Source organism: Caenorhabditis remanei, chromosome II (assembly GCF_010183535.1).
Source record: "Caenorhabditis remanei strain PX506 chromosome II, whole genome shotgun sequence".
Taxonomy (NCBI): Eukaryota; Metazoa; Nematoda; class Chromadorea; order Rhabditida; family Rhabditidae; genus Caenorhabditis; species Caenorhabditis remanei.
Window position 1 is genome coordinate 6,212,362 of NC_071329.1, and position 16,260 is coordinate 6,228,621.

The window sequence follows — 16,260 nt, forward strand, 5'->3', positions numbered from 1 at the left end:
AGAGAGTGGTTCTAAGCCAGGCGAAACCCGTGTGACAAATGGGCGGTTTGGAGATCAAATCGATCAATCTTGAATTCCGGTATAAGTGGGCGGAGCCGGTTTTGAGGAGTACGGTAGCGGGCAGATGAGATTGAACTTCAGAAGAGCAGAAAAAATAAGAATGATGGCTCCGCACGTGCCGACGATGGTCAGGATTACGATCACCTGAAACTTTAAGTTTTCTTGGCTCCGCCCATTTTTGCAAACGTGCCGCACGGTTCACTTACCCATCCTTGAATAGCAAAACAACATTCTGTCTCATGTTGACCACAACAGTCGAATTGATGGAATGCGGAGCCCCGGGGACATTGAGTGTGTCTGAAATTTCTTGAGTGATGATTTTACGGCAAAAAGAGTATGATGGTTGGATTGAGCTCGTTGAGAGCTTTCAGAAAAGTATAATCATGACGTGGTTTAGAGAAAATTGGGTCCCGCCGCGAATTCTGAGTTACGGTAGTTTTCGTGGCGGGACCCAACTTGCTCCAAAACATGGCGTGAGTATACTTTTCTGAAAGCTCTAGACGAGGGGAATGTGATAATAGTCTTTATTCCGTGTTGAGAAGTCTCTCTGTCATTTTTCACCTTTACGGAAACCGAGCTTTTCGAAAATACCGAAGTTTTAGGAACTGAAATTGAGTTTATGAGAATCAGCTTGTCGAGAGCTTTCATAAAAGTGTAGTCATGCCTAGATTTGAAAAAAGTTGGGTCCCGCCACGAAAACTACAGTAACCCAGATTTCGTGGCGAGACCCATTCTGCTCCAAACCATGGCATGATTATACCTTTCTGGAGGCCCTTAATGAGCTGAATACGAAAATGATATTTTCAACCGAAATTTATAGGCAGATTGACAGTTTTTTCGATGTTTTCGTTTTCTCAAATACTCGACAGCTTATCCCGATTCTTCCAAGCATAACAATTCATAATTTTTGCTAATTACTTGTAGTCCACTCACTCATTAACCGTGAAGTTTCGACACCATTGACCCAAATTCTTCTCTGCCCAATTCCGTGGACGGACGATAGTGGAGCGTGTGGTGTTGCGGTCTAGCACGGGCCAGACTACCTGCGATCGGAAAGTTGAGAGAATTGACTATGATATTTATAATCAGCTTGTCAAGAGCTTTCAGAAAAGTATAATCATGCCATGGTTTTGAGCAAATTGGGTCCCGCCACGAAAACTACCGCGCAGGGTTACTGTAGTTTTCGTGGTGGGACCCTTTTTCATCCAAACCTAGTCATGATTATACTTTTCTGAAAGCTGAGATCACGCTGAGTTCAAAAATTAAGTTCATTTGAAGAACGAACCATAGAATAAGCCACCGGGAGGAGTAGAAGTAAGAGTGTAGAAGCTCGAGCCATTTTTGAGGGTGATTAGGCTCAAGGTACCTGAAAGTTTCTATTTTTATTTTCAGCTAATATGGTAGTTCGGGGGCGTAACTGAGATTAAAAAAACGGTGTGAAGAAAAAATTTTTCGAAAAAAAACTTATTTCCCTAAAAGTGTCGAAAAACGGTTTCCGATCTAACCACAAGATACACATAAAATAGGCGATAAGACGGAGAATCAAGGTTTCTCTTTATCTCTTTGTCTCCCGAAAAGACACCTGATGACGTCAGACGTCTTCAAATGAAATTCAGAAGAAGACGTCAAAAAGAAGAAGTAAAGTTTGGCGAACTTCTACAGTAGCTTTTTATACGAAAAGTCAGCAGAAATTACTGCCGATTTTTGTGTTTTGTTTGTTCCTGTCTGACTGTAGGTCTGCGTCTCAAAAAATTCCATTTTTTGGAGAAAAAATAGGAGAAAAATGGGCGTTTTCTGATATTCTTGTTGTAAAGTTGACCTGGTGTCTTCGGCTATTTCGTTATCATTATTTGACTAATATTGTTTTTTTATTAGGAAAAATTCTTGGGATTACTGTAATTTTTACGTGAGACATCTAAAGAAAATGAACTTTTGTTGTTCGGCAAAAACATATTCAGAATCTGAGCTTTCGGAAAAGTATAATCATGCCTAGGATTCAGAAAAGTCGGGTTTCGCCACGAAAATCAAGAATTCTGGGTTGGGTTACTGTAGTTTTCGTGGTGGGACCCAAATTAGTTAGAAGGTAGGCATGATTATACTTTTCTGAAAGCTCGCGGCGAGCTGAATTTGAAAATCTAAGTAAACAGCTATTAGAAGCAAAACTTTTCGAAAATGAAGTCCGTTATTAAGAAGTACTAAAAGATATTCAGATTTTATAGCGTGTCTTCCCGAATTTATTATTATTTTTTGGTTGTAAAATCTTGGAAATCATCTGAACAAGAGCTTTCAAAAAAGTATAATATAATGCCGGGAATCGAAAAAATGTAAGATTTTCGGGTCTCAACACGAATTCTCGATTTCTGTAACATTCGTGGAGAGACCCAAAAATTGTTAGAATATAACCATGTTTATACTTTTCTGGAAACTCTAGATACGCTTATATCAAAAATATTAGTTTCATCAAATTCTGTGGAATCATTTGCAGAATTCGGACATTTAGAAGATCGAAAAAATGAAAAACTGTGTAGTTTTCACTTTCCCACAATAAAATAAAAAAGATAACATGAAATCATAGATCGACTTTTCTCTTTCTTCCCAAAAAAGAAATATATTCACTCTTCCCCCAAAAAAAGTGTTTCAGTTTCCGGTGGGTGGGTTGGAGGTTGGTCTACCAAAAGAAATAAATCAAATTTGCATTTTCTCGCAACATTTTCTCTCTTTCTTGAAGATGTTTAGGTTAAAAGTCGGAATAATCCAAATTTGACGAAATGGCTTTTAGGTCAAAGTTTGGGGAGTAGGGGAGGAGGGGGTGGATGAAAAAATAGAAGAAAAAATAGGTTGGAAAGAAGGGGAGTTGGTGGTCGGCGAACAACTGGACGGGTGAGTTAATTATGACGAATAATTGGGAATGGTTGGGGAAAGACAACATTATTTTAAATTGATAATTTGGGTCTCGGTTGGAAAAAATAAGCAAACGATGAATAGAATATCAAACACAAAAAATGATACCTGACTTCCAGAATAAAAGAATTTTCAAAAAAGTTTAAACACACTTCGATATGACTTACAATTAGTTTTACTTGCGGTCTCACCATGAAAGCTTGAAAAGATTGTTTTCGCCGTGAGACCCAATTCTCTAAAAAGCCATAACATCATCAAACTTGCAAAATCTCGGCCCGTATTCAAAAAATGTGCACAAATTTTTCTGAATTTTTCGAAATTTTCAGCAAAAAAAGTAAACAATCCTATGTAACCTTGAATTTTAACAACATTTAAAAACATGGTCGATACTTCGACTTGTTTGCAGAAAAAATCAGAAAAATTTAAACATTCAAATTTTTGAAGAATCTCAAATCAGCCCGGTCAACTGAAAATCAATAATTTCTGAGTTTAGACTAACTTCATGATATTCCTCAAAACAGAAGATTTCAGAAAAGTATAAACTATCCCCAATCACGTTTTTGTTAGTCTTTTGGGTCTCACCACGAAAATGAGCTTTATAATTTTTCTGATGAGACTCGAGGTAGGTAGACCTATAAATTTCTCAAACTACTAGAAAATGACTCCAGACAGACGCAATCAAATATGTTTTCCTTTATCTTAAATCTAGTCCAAGGCTACCATAATCGTTATTTTTCGTGTTTCGTTATCAGGAGGAGACTAGTCGAAAGCTGCAAGAAAACAATTATTTTCTCTCCAAATGAAACAAAAAATAATTCGAAAATCAGTCATTTGATAATGGTCATTTAATGTTTGATCTACGTTCGGTTGTTCATTTTGTTGGGATGGGACACAGGTAATCACAGAAGAGACAGGTTAAATTGATAGATGTCCTGTCTCCTTCCACGTGCTGTTTTTGTTTTGATCGGCGGGAGGATAGACACTTATTGATTAGGGATAGGTTACAAGATAGGACTACTAGTGTACTAATCCAGGAAAAATAAGAAATGTGTAGGTGTTAAAAATTTTTCTTTTTCTAAAATACCCATAAAATTAAAAAGTTTAATAGGCTGCATCGGGACAAAATGAATAGAGATTCGAGATTATCAGTTCGGTTTCCCAGAGTTAAGCTGCGACTGTGATAGTAACAAAATTTAAATTATCGTACTGTTTTTTCTTCGGAAAGATTTTCAAAAACAGATTTCAGAATCCTAGAAATTGGTTAATTGTTTGCTGGTTGAGCAGGTACAACGTTTTTTGACAATTTTGTTATTTATTAATTTGAGATCGAAATTCTTTGTTTTCAGCATTAAAAACAGCAATTTGGAGTAGAAATGCTGTAAAAATAAACTTTTATAACATAACCATTGAGAATTAGTGCCTTTTCAAATATAAGAACATTTCGAAATTTTTTTTAATTACCGTAATTACCCCAAATTTTTATTTGATTTTGAAGATTACTCCTAGATCTATACATATTTTTGTAGTTGACCACTTTTTTGTACGGGCTGTCCTCAGGGAGATATAGCGCTTCGAACTACCAGAAGTTAGCTCCCAAAGATATTTCTGTTGTTTCGAAGAGTTTGTGGTATTTTCAGGATTTTTACAAAAATAGTTCTAAGAATGTGAGAAAAAATACAGTAATTAAAATTATTACAGTAGTCCTGTTCTACAGTATCTATTTTCGTGGCGAGATGCGATTGATTGAATTTTAATTAAAGTTAGGTACTTATAATAATAAATTGTGATTTTCAAATGAGTCAAAAGTATTTTGGCGTATTTTGGGTCTCACCACGAGGTTACGGTAACTCTCAAAATATATCGTAGGCATGACAATATAACTGTAGAAAGCAGAAACTCAAATCGCATGAAACATTCAAATCTCCAGAATTTCTTTTCAGGAAAAACAGAGGGAAAATTGGATCGAAATTCCTCAAAAAGAATGTGAGGAAGCAGGGGAAAAGTGCTTGTCTTCTTCTTCGTCTATGTCGAGAAAAGAGAAAAGAAAACGTATAAACTGGACATCTGATGAAAAGAAAATGAATGAGTGAAATAGTGTGGGATATTGAGAGAGTGCGAGAGAAAACATGGAGATTTCGATCCGAGGGAAACAGACGATTTGAGGACAATGAGATTCGCGGAAAACCCGAGACTTTCTTATTGGAAGAGAAGGCGTTGGAAAGAAATTGGGGAGAGAAGGCAAAAAAGAAGAAGAAGAAGGTGAGAAGATGAATGCATTTTAGGAGGGATTGATAAGAGGATACCGTGAAGTGGTGGTCAAAAATCATTATTTTGCAAAATTTTGGTGAATTCGAAGAGCAGGAATACAAAACACTGGATAAAGAGTATAATTTTCAAGTTTATCAGGAAATTTGTGAAGTTTTGAGCCCCGTATTGCTAGGGTTTAGATGAACTTTAATTTTTGATTTTTGACGCGACGCGTGCTCTTGACCGCGCGTCGCGGTCGGTGCAGTGAGGTGACCCAGGGATGAGAGACGTATAGTCCCGGAAACGCGCTCCGCCGCACAACGGTTGGCACGGATCCACAAAAAGACTTGGCTTAAGGCCAAACTCAAATTTTACATTTTTTTTTGTCGTATCTTTCAATAAAAACCGCGACGCGCGCGCAACGCGAGTCGGGGAAAAATTCAAATCTGTTCGTTGCGGACCAGTGAGGTAGAGCATGAGAAAAAAGGAATGGATTTTAAAAAGAGACAGAAAAGAAAAAACGAAGGGTTTGACAGAAAAATGTGAAAAAATTCTCGGTATACCCAAAAATCGGTTAATCCCAAGATTCATAGTATGAAAGATTGATTTTCAAGTTTTCCACAAAATTTCCAAAGTATTGAGCCCCATGGTTTGAATCGTTCTCAAATTTGGGACGCGTCGCGGTCGTGTCAGGGAGAGCTGATGAAATGAATATCGGGAAGCTTACAAGGGAAGTTCATGACGAGGTGAGTTGAACTTTTTCTAAAAATTTGACCCCTGATACTTTCGACCCTGCTGATTCCAAAAATGCAAGAAAAATCAGCGAAATGCTCACGTGAACCGAGTTATGACCTGTCAAACTTGCAATTCTACAGCACAAGTGTTGATGAAAACGTGAAAAGCTTAACCACGTGAACAGATTGAAAAGTTTGACGGGTCATAACTCGGTTCACGTGAGCATTTCGCTGATTTTTCTTGCATTTTTGGAATCAGCAGGGTCGAAAGTATCAGGGGTCAAATTTTTAGAAAAAATTCAACTCACCTCGTCATGAACTTCCCTTGTTAGATTGGCGTTCAACGCGAAAATTTGGTAGATCAGAATTTTAGTCCTAGTCATGGCTACATTCATATCAAAGTTCTCGATGAGCTGGATTCACAAATTTCAGAGCTTTCAAAAAATAATTTCAAATTTTTCTGAATTCCATTTCTCCTAATAAGCAAATCCAAAAGATCAAAAGGTTTCTCCATTTCCATTTCCAATCAGTCCTCGTCTTCTCCACCTTCGGAATGGCAGAAGAAGAAAAAAAAGCGAGAGAGAAGTGCGTGGGTTGTCTCTTCGCCCCGCCCACTTTCTCCTTCAGGAGAAAAAAGGGGGAACAGGAAATGGGAATTGAATTGAAGGGGGTGATTACGTGGGGGGTGACAAACGAACCGATTGAAAAAAATGGCAAGAGGTGACAAATGACAAACATTTAGGAACAGAAACAGAACGTTCTGGAAATACTGTCGACTTTGGGTGGGCTACTGTAGTTTCGTGGTGAGACCCATATTTTCAAAAAGTTATTCTCTGCTCTCTATAAGTACCCAGCCTCCATAAAAACATGGAAATAATCAATTTAGGTAAGTGGACCGGATTTTGTAAAAATTGGAAATGGAATTTTCAATTAGAGAAGAAATGTTCCCCTGTTCTTCCATATGACAACTTCAAGTACCCATTGGAGGAGAAAAAGAGGATTTATGAGGTTTGAAGGCCAGCCATTAGAAAGTAAAGCCATAAAAATAGTAAATATATAACGTATTCTCTGTAAGACTCGAGTATGGTCACTGTAGGTTCGGGCCTAGGGCGTGTAGGTTAGCTACAGCTTTGAAACTTTTAAAGAACGTTTATGAGGACATGTGCAACACATATGCACAATATTGGGTCGCAGCTCCGGGTTACTGTAGTACGGTAGGTGCTCATAGGTCGAAAAATGAACTTTTTGAAAATTGATCGGGGAAAACTGAAATTTTTAGCATATATTGAATACAAATAGAGTATTCATTTCGCAAAGTTTCAAAATTTTTAAAACTTTTTCAACCGAGTTATGGTCAAAAAAACACACTTTTTTGACCGATTTTTTGAGAAAATCCAAAATTAGGATTCTTAATCGGAATTTCCCCATTTCAAAACTTTTATTTTCACATTTGTTATTATTTTTCCTATTAATCAAAAAAAAATTCATTTAAAAAAACCTCGACTCCGGGGTTGAAATTCAATATAGAAAAAACCAAAAAAATTTTTTTTTGAGATTTTTGAAATTTTGTTTTAGAAATAAGTAGCCCTTGTGATTTGCAACATTTTTTGTATTAACAGTTATGTCTTCACTTCTTACCATCACATAGAAATCTTGAACTTAGTGCAAATCTTCAATTGAGCGGCGTGTGATTTCCAGCTGTCGCGTAAGAGCGGCATACACAAAATAAATGTTTTTGTTCGAGTAATTTTATGATTGGGCTTTGTTTGACAATAGACTGCTTATTGTAGAAGACAACTCGGTACGTTTTTCATTCACATAGTTGTGCATAAATTTAATTAATATCTCACATGAGAATCTCTTGCGTTGGGAACCGCAGATCTTGATAGTTTTTTTTGTGACAGACATTACTTGGTCTTACTAAAATACTCCTAAAGTAGTAGCGGCGTTCTCCCAAGTTTTGCTAAAAAAATCGATTTTTTGTTTTTTTGGAAATTTTTTTAGTCGACTCACTTTGGCTCTTCATAACTTCTCACATTTTCAATATTTTTAAAGGATTTTTTTTTGCAAATGACTGGTTAAGACATGTTCTTTATTTTTGCTCATTGTATTATAAAGCTATTACCTTGTCGGAATGGGATAATTTGGGAACTACTTTTATTTTGGAAAAAGGTTATAAAGAGACAGAGTCCATTTGATCATCTGACGGATGATGCAAGTTCACACACTCAAATGTAGATCAAACCAAATAATAAAGATTTTCTTTGAATTTTAGACTCCTTTACAGGTTATTTAAGTATTACTATCCTACAACCAATTTTTTCTGAATTTTTCATTTTTAGGTCCCGTGATGGGAAAAAAACACAGTGGCCTGATTTCCATTTCAACTTAAAAACACTTTTTATGTTCAAATCTTTAAAAAAAAAAGAACCAAATCTGAGTTTTGGAAAAAACAGAGAGTCGAACGATTCTTCTGTTGAGTAGAGTATATGTATGGTAGTAAAACATAAATAACCTGTAAAGGAGTCTAAAATTCAAAGAAAATCTTTATTATTTGGTTTGATCTACATTTGAGTGTGTGAACTTGCATCATCCGTCAGATGATCAAATGGACTCTGTCTCTTTATAACCTTTTTCCAAAATAAAAGTAGTTCCCAAATTATCCCATTCCGACAAGGTAATAGCTTTATAATACAATGAGCAAAAATAAAGAACATGTCTTAACCAGTCATTTGCAAAAAAATCTTCTAAAAATATTGAAAATGTGAGAAGTTATGAAGAGCCAAAGTGAGTCGACTAAAAAAATTTCCAAAAAAACAAAAAATCGATTTTTTTAGCAAAACTTGGGAGAACGCCGCTACTACTTTAGGAGTATTTTAGTAAGACCAAGTAATGTCTTTTGGCAAAAAAACTATCAAGATCTGCGGTTCCCAACGCAAGAGATTCTCATGTGAGATATTAATTAAATTTATGCACAACTATGTGAATGAAAAACGTACCGAGTTGTCTTCTACAATAAGCAGTCTATTGTCAAACAAAGCCCAATCATAAAATTACTCGAACAAAAACATTTATTTTGTGTATGCCGCTCTTACGCGACAGCTGGAAATCACACGCCGCTCAATTGAAGATTTGCACTAAGTTCAAGATTTCTATGTGATGGTAAGAAGTGAAGACATAACTGTTAATACAAAAAATGTTGCAAATCACAAGGGCTACTTATTTCTAAAACAAAATTTCAAAAATCTCAAAAAAAATTTTTTTGGTTTTTTCTATATTGAATTTCAACCCCGGAGTCGAGGTTTTTTTAAATGAATTTTTTTTTGATTAATAGGAAAAATAATAACAAATGTGAAAATAAAAGTTTTGAAATGGGGAAATTCCGATTAAGAATCCTAATTTTGGATTTTCTCAAAAAATCGGTCAAAAAAAGTGTGTTTTTTGACCATAACTCGGTTGAAAAAGTTTTAAAAATTTTGAAACTTTGCGAAATGAATACTCTATTTGTATTCAATATATGCTGAAAATTTCAGCTTTCCCCGATCAATTTTCAAAAAGTTCATTTTTCGACCTTTGAGCACCTACCGTACTACAGTAACCCGGAGCTGCGACCCAATATTGTGTATATGTGTTGCACAACACTCATAGTACATGATCATATAAAAACCTAAGCCTAGGGCACGCGTTGCTCGAGTCTTACAGAGAACGCGTTATATGATCAGCGGATCGAGAGCTTTCATAAAAGTATAATCATGCCCACGTTCGAATCAATGAAGGTCTTGCCACGAAAACTACAGTAGCTCGACTGTAGGGTTACTGTAGTTTTCGTGGTGGGACCCTCTTTCATCCATACCCAGTCATGATTATACTTTTCTGAACGCTGAGATCACGTTGAATTCAAAAATTTGGACAACGTACCATAGAATAAGCCGAATAACATGTACCGATGAGCTTCGCGCCAAGACCCAAAACTGACGATATATTCCATTTTAGGTCATTGAAATAATTCGAAAGAGTATAATCATGACCCAAAACGGTCCCACCACGAAAACCTAAGGCTACTGTATTTTGGCCCAACAAGGGTGCTCTTTGTCCTTAAAAAAAATTAATTAACTTCAATTTTTGACATTTTTTCTAGCCCCCCACTTAACTAATTTCCGTCTTTCTCCCGTCACGTCACTATTTCCAAACGTGAGCAAGAGACGGGCGGTTTCTCATCTGTCACTGATTCTTTTTCTGTGGTTTTAGAAGAAGAAACTCGTCATTAGATTCATATTTTATCAGTTACTTTTAGTGGGTTTTAGTGTGGCGCCAATGGTTTGAAACCTTATGATTTCATATCGAAGTTAAGTTTTGAGTGATACCGGGTTGGATTGTGAAATGTTTCAGTTGTGCAATATGTTCTATTTTGAAATTTGTCTTAAAACTTTACTTTTTTTTTTCGTTTTTTAGGCCATCTGGAAAGGTTTTCTATTACGGTCAGTGTGGCCTAAGTTTCTTACTTTGCGTATTCTAGGGCACTGATCTCTTAATCAATATCTCATTTAAATTTCTAGTGATTTGGGTCCTAACACGAAACTTAGTACCGTAAACTTGTCAGACCGGTGGTCAATCCCAATTTCGGGGCTTTAACAGGCTGTAACTCTATAGCAACTGCCCGCATAAAAATGTTGCCAACTACGAAAATGAAGATATACTTTTAATCTACACGTCTTATTGAATGTATTACCCTAGACATATCCGTAACACTCCCAAAAGTTGTCAACTAAAAAGACCTCACTCAACTCGAAGGTACAGTACAGACTACAACCATTGGCCTAATTTCCTTTATCTAGACCACCCTACATATAGTCTACACCGTACCTTATACATATCCAACTACATCTCCTTATCCTTGAATACAGTACTAGATGAGGTCACTTCCCCCGAAACCCAATGAACCATTGAACAGTTTCTTTTTTCAAGAAAAATATGAAAGAGATAATTGTAAAGTAAGAAGGGGGAAAGAGACACTTTATGGTGTAAACGGAGAGAGATGGGAAGGTCAAAAACGATTGGTCATGATGATATGGTTTTGACCTTGGTTATTGACTATTGTCTCGTTTGCTAAAGTGGTTTCACTTGAAAAAGAGAAGACGGTTTTCTTTTTTGAAATTAAATCGAAAAAGGGAAAAGAACAACAAAACAAAATGTGACGATACTTGATACCTAACGAAACAGAAAACGCACAATTCGGGTGGAGTGGGGGTGAGGGAATGAGAAAATATTGGGGGATTGTTGGAAAATCTGATTTTTTCAAAATCTTCATTTTAGAGAAATATCTAAAAATGAACTATTTATTAGAAATCACAGAGTAACCAGCTTTCTAATGAGTATAATCATGCCTATGTTCTGGCTAGTTATTGATATTTGGGTCCCTCCACGAAAGGGATGGTACGGTGGATTTCGTGGCGGGACCCACAGTGAGAGAAGATGGGGCGTGATTATACTCATTCAAAAGGGCTCGATGAGCTAACATCAAAAATTTAAACAATAGTAAAGGAAAGTGGTCCTAACCTGAAAAATTGGCGGCAGTAACTTCATGATGAGACCCCAAAATTCAAATTATCCAGACATAGTCATGATTATACTTTTCTGAAAGCTCCCGAAGGGCTAAATACGAAAACTTAGATATTTTTGGTGAGGGATCCATGGCGACCTAGTTTCCGACGTTCTAGCGAAATTGATAACGTGGGGTTACGTCACTCGAGAAGAAACATTTCGGAAGAAAACGTCCTAAAAGATATAACGTTTTACCACTGGCCTAGAAGTTCAAGACTGGGAAAACTAGGCCACCTGTGTCAAACCACAAAAATTGGCTAAAATTATCTACACCTAAAGGTACTATGCCATCGGAAAAACCATTTGACGTTGCCAACGAAAAAAGAGAGAAAACTCACTGAACTATGACTAGCGACGAGAGTATATGGTGTGTGTGTGCGTATATATCTGTATTACGTAACTGGAAACTAATTCCAAAAAAGAGAAAACGGTGATGGAATAGAGAAAGAAGATAGCAGAATATACAGCTTGATGGATAACCGGTCCTCCCTCGTTCGAGGAAATCCGATTTGTGTTGTGTATTCGAATGGCAGTGACATAGAAGGAGGATAAACCTAATATGTTACATTATACTTGGGAATTAATAGTAGCCGCACCGCTTTGGAAAAAATGAGTGAAAACTTGATTAGTTTCCTTTTTTATACGATCGTAGAGAGATTTGGAGAGTAGAGATTCACATTTTTAACTGAAAAACAAAAACGATATGCGTTCGGGGGGAATCGAACCCCCGTCGAATGCTTGGAAGGCATCCATGCTGACCATTACACCACGAACGCGGCGAGTGAGGCAGGTCTTCTTTGTCTATATCAATGCGGGCTTCTTTATTTTTCTCCTCCGGGTTTATGTAGGCATCCCGAAGGATAGATAATAGGCGCGTTCGTGGTGTAATGGTCAGCATGGATGCCTTCCAAGCATTCGACGGGGGTTCGATTCCCCCCGAACACATTATGTTTTTGTTTTTTTTTGTTGAAAATCTCTGTGAATTTCTCTTCTCCAAATCTCTCTTCAATCGTATAAAAAGGAAACGAACCAAGTTTTCACTCAATCTTTCAAAAGAGGTACCCGAACGCAGATACATCTTTCTACTTTTCGCTTTGTTTTGAATGGTATCAACCCCTGACTAGTGTCAGAGTGTCAACACTGAAACAACTCAAACCTGAAACCTGACTAACCACAAATAGTTCCTGTTCCCTTTCTCTTTTTTCAAATTTTCAAAAATACATCCTCTCCCTTTAAAGAATGTCTAAATGAATCACTAAATGAATCACAATCAAACATTTTTGACTCGCTTATGGTGCAAAAATGCTGAAATTGATAAGAGGCTTATCAGGAGAGTAATGGACACTGAGGTGGGAAGGAAGAAGCGACTAATTATAAACAATTTTAGATTTCAAGTACTGTAGGTGAGACTACAGTATTCCTGAGGTACAGTAATCTTGCGGTTTTATGAGTTTGTGTTTTTGAACAAGTTATTTTCAGAAAAGCTGGAACATAGTTATTTCGCAGTACTCGAAGGTGTCTGTCTGTGTGTTCACGTATCCAGATGTCCAGTTCTGAAACTAGCTGTCTGTATGCCTAGATGTCCAGATGTCCAGCTGGCCGATATCAAAAAATCGTCTGTCTGCTTGTCTGCATGTCCTCGTATACGGATGTCCGCACATCTCTGACTCACACATTCACTCATCAATTGACCAAAAAACTTTCAATTTCTCACGCACACAGACACCAATAATAATAATAGTGCAATTAAAAACGAAAAGAAAGATTAAAAATTGTTTGGGCGTGTGGTGTGATAAGAAGGGAAAGAGTCGACTACCGTAGTTAGTCATGTTGGCACTAGCATGTAATAGTTGAAAAAGAATTTGGAGTATGTGGAGAGCTCGTTTTTAGACAAATAAGGTTTAGGTTAGTACGTGAGAAAATGAAAATTCAGTTTTTTGGTAAAGTCTATGTTTTTTATGGGAGTTTTTCATAGCACGAGTTTGCCGTGGGTGTGGAGTTCATCGTAACCTGGGCGGTGTGGGCGGTGTATTGCGTTTTTTCTTTCAACACATCGGTCAGTGTGTCTAGATATCCAGATGTCCGCAGAATTAGGCTAGACTTAAATTGAACAGTTCTGTAAGGAGACAGTTTAAAGCATGTGTGATCGGATATCTAGGCTGTCAGAGGGGCTTCTAGAATTTCAACTGAAAACTGGTGCCAAAATTTTTTTGGTCCGGCCAAAGCTTTTTGAAATTTTCAAGAAAAAGCCGCGGCCGGCCGTACGACAGCCTTGTCGGATATAAAAACTTTTGAACTCAATTTTTTCGAACCAAAACGTCCTTAGGCAAAAACTGGTTCTAGACTCGGAATCGGTGTGACTTCAGTTTTTGATTGGTGTTCAATATATTATCTATCTTTTCACTGACTATGTGATCTTTCCTTGGTTAATCATACCCACACAAAAATTGATTTTGCACTTATCAAAACTTTTTGCAGATTTGATTTTAAAAGCTAACAGTTTCGATGTTTTTGTGAGTGGCTGATAATACGCCGGCACGTGAGCATGCTAGTGAGTCTAACTGAAACTCGCCGCTGAATAATGTAGTGCAGTTAATGCAGGGAAAACTTAACATGATTCAATAGTTTGAGATATTCTGTAATATTTCGAAACTCACTCACAAAATTCCCAGGTTCTATAAGTATCACACTTTCTGAGGAATCGGAATGGAATTCTCATTCTCAGACTACGCGACGCCGGTTCGTTTATTTGTGTATAATGACAATGAGTTGTCTCGCACTCACCTAGCACAACGTGTTTAAAACAATTCAAAGTTTGATCAATTAGCCGGAAATTTAAGAATAGAAACTTTGAACCGAGTTGTGGGTGTGTGTATTATGTCTTGACGGTTTGATAATTAGGTGTGGGTGTGTTTTTGTCACAAATCGCTCTGAAAACGTACCCATGTACCCAAAATAAACGTTCAATTTTCTTTTCGAACTTCAGAGTCCGCACGATGTATCCTCTTGGCTCTATGTATACGGGCCTCCAACAGCTTTTGCAATGTTCACCTGAAAATTTCATAATTGGTATTATCGAAATAAAAAAGTTCCGACATTTTTTCCTCCTCGGTGTTTGCGGACTCAAGCCAAAATTATCAAATTTTGGCTTGAGTCCGCAAACACCGACGAGGAAAAAATGTCGGAACTTTTTTGTTGCGACAATACGTGTATTACATGTCACTAACATATTCATAAAGGCAAATTTGGTTTTAACTGTAGAACAAAGATAAAGTTCCAATTTTGTAGTTCACAACTTTTTTGTATGAGTAGTTCCTAGGACCTCTCTCAAATCGCCCCATTTCAGTGCAAAATATTGCGATTTTTGAGTAATCTCTCAAAGTTTCAAAGTTCAAATAAAAATACCAAAATTGTATATGCTTTTCTACGGTACTGTTAATCAACTCAGTTTGTGTATGGTTTCTATCCAAAACCCTTGTTCTCTAAAAGGCCCATTCTCAAAAAGTTCCGACCAGAAACTCCCTCTCTCACCTTCTTAAAACAACACTGCCATACCACAACTCTCCATTTTATTCTTCCAAGGATCACCACCCTAATCCTCGCCCATAATTCTCTTTCAAGCCGTTTTCTCTCTTCCATAATTACCTTAACACTGATAAACTCCCATCTTATCAACAAATTTCGTAGTGTTTTTCTCTGTCCCACCACACCTTTATTTGGTGTTTCAATTTGTGTCCTCCTCCTTCAACCACGAGAATTTCGAAACTAGACAATTCGAGGGAGTCTTTGTAGAAAGAGAAATAGAGAGATAGACAGTTTAAGACAAGTCGAGACATCTGATAAGGTATTTTGTGTAAAATCGAAGAATAATGAAAATATTCAGAACCAGCAGGACAAGAGCTTTCAGAAAAGTATAATCATGGCTGGAGTCTGAATGTTTGGAAATTTTGGGTCTCGCCACGAATCGCAACAGAATTTTAAAATTAAACTTAAATCAGTTTTAGAGCATTCGAGTAATGACCTATTTTCTAGAATTTTCAGTTTTGAGTCCTACTACGATAACTACTGGTTACTGTATCTGCTCATCCACCTTGTGGCTTGACTATACTCATTTTGAAGCTCCTGAAATCCCGATTTCAGTTATTCTCCATTTTCTCAAAAATTCTCTTTCTGAAGACTATAACAACCCTTTGACAACATTATTCCCTCTGCCATCATCTTTATTTTCGATTACCGCAAACATTTAGGGTGAGGAAACGAGATGGTGATTTCGAATCGTCTGTTGATTGCGGTTTTGGAAGAAAAGCGTCATCGAGTTTATCAGTTTTTGATGTCCGACATGGCGCCGATTGTTTGGAATAAGAAATTTTAGTTGCACGGTTATCTGTTTCAAAAGTTATGAAATTTCAAGTTTCCGGATTGATTGTTTTACTTCACAACAGTTTTTTGGGTCTTTGAACAAGACTTCAACTAATTCTTGTGATAAAAATAGAAAATTCGGAATAAGGACAATAAGAGCTTTCATAAAAGTATAATCATGACCATGTTCTGAACATTCATATTTTTCGGATTTTTCGGGTCCATCACGATATTGTCGGTAGCCCAACGTGCAAAACTATTAAACTTAATATATTCGTGTTCAGCTCGTCATGGGCTTTCAGAAAAGTATAATCATGCCTATATTACCTTTACTTTGGTTTTTTATGGTCCCGCCACG

General features: G+C 36.9%; 1 protein-coding gene across 1 annotated transcript; it reads right to left on the minus strand.

Moving 5' to 3' along the window:
- Positions 1-63: 63 nt before the first annotated feature.
- Positions 64-1,399, minus strand: GCK72_004840 (uncharacterized protein; the record flags this gene model as incomplete). Its single annotated transcript, XM_003092139.2, has 4 exons — positions 64-204; positions 267-357; positions 994-1,103; positions 1,346-1,399. 4 exons carry the CDS (start codon positions 1,397-1,399, stop codon positions 64-66), a joined length of 396 nt encoding a protein of 131 aa, XP_003092187.1.
- Positions 1,400-16,260: the final 14,861 nt, after the last annotated feature.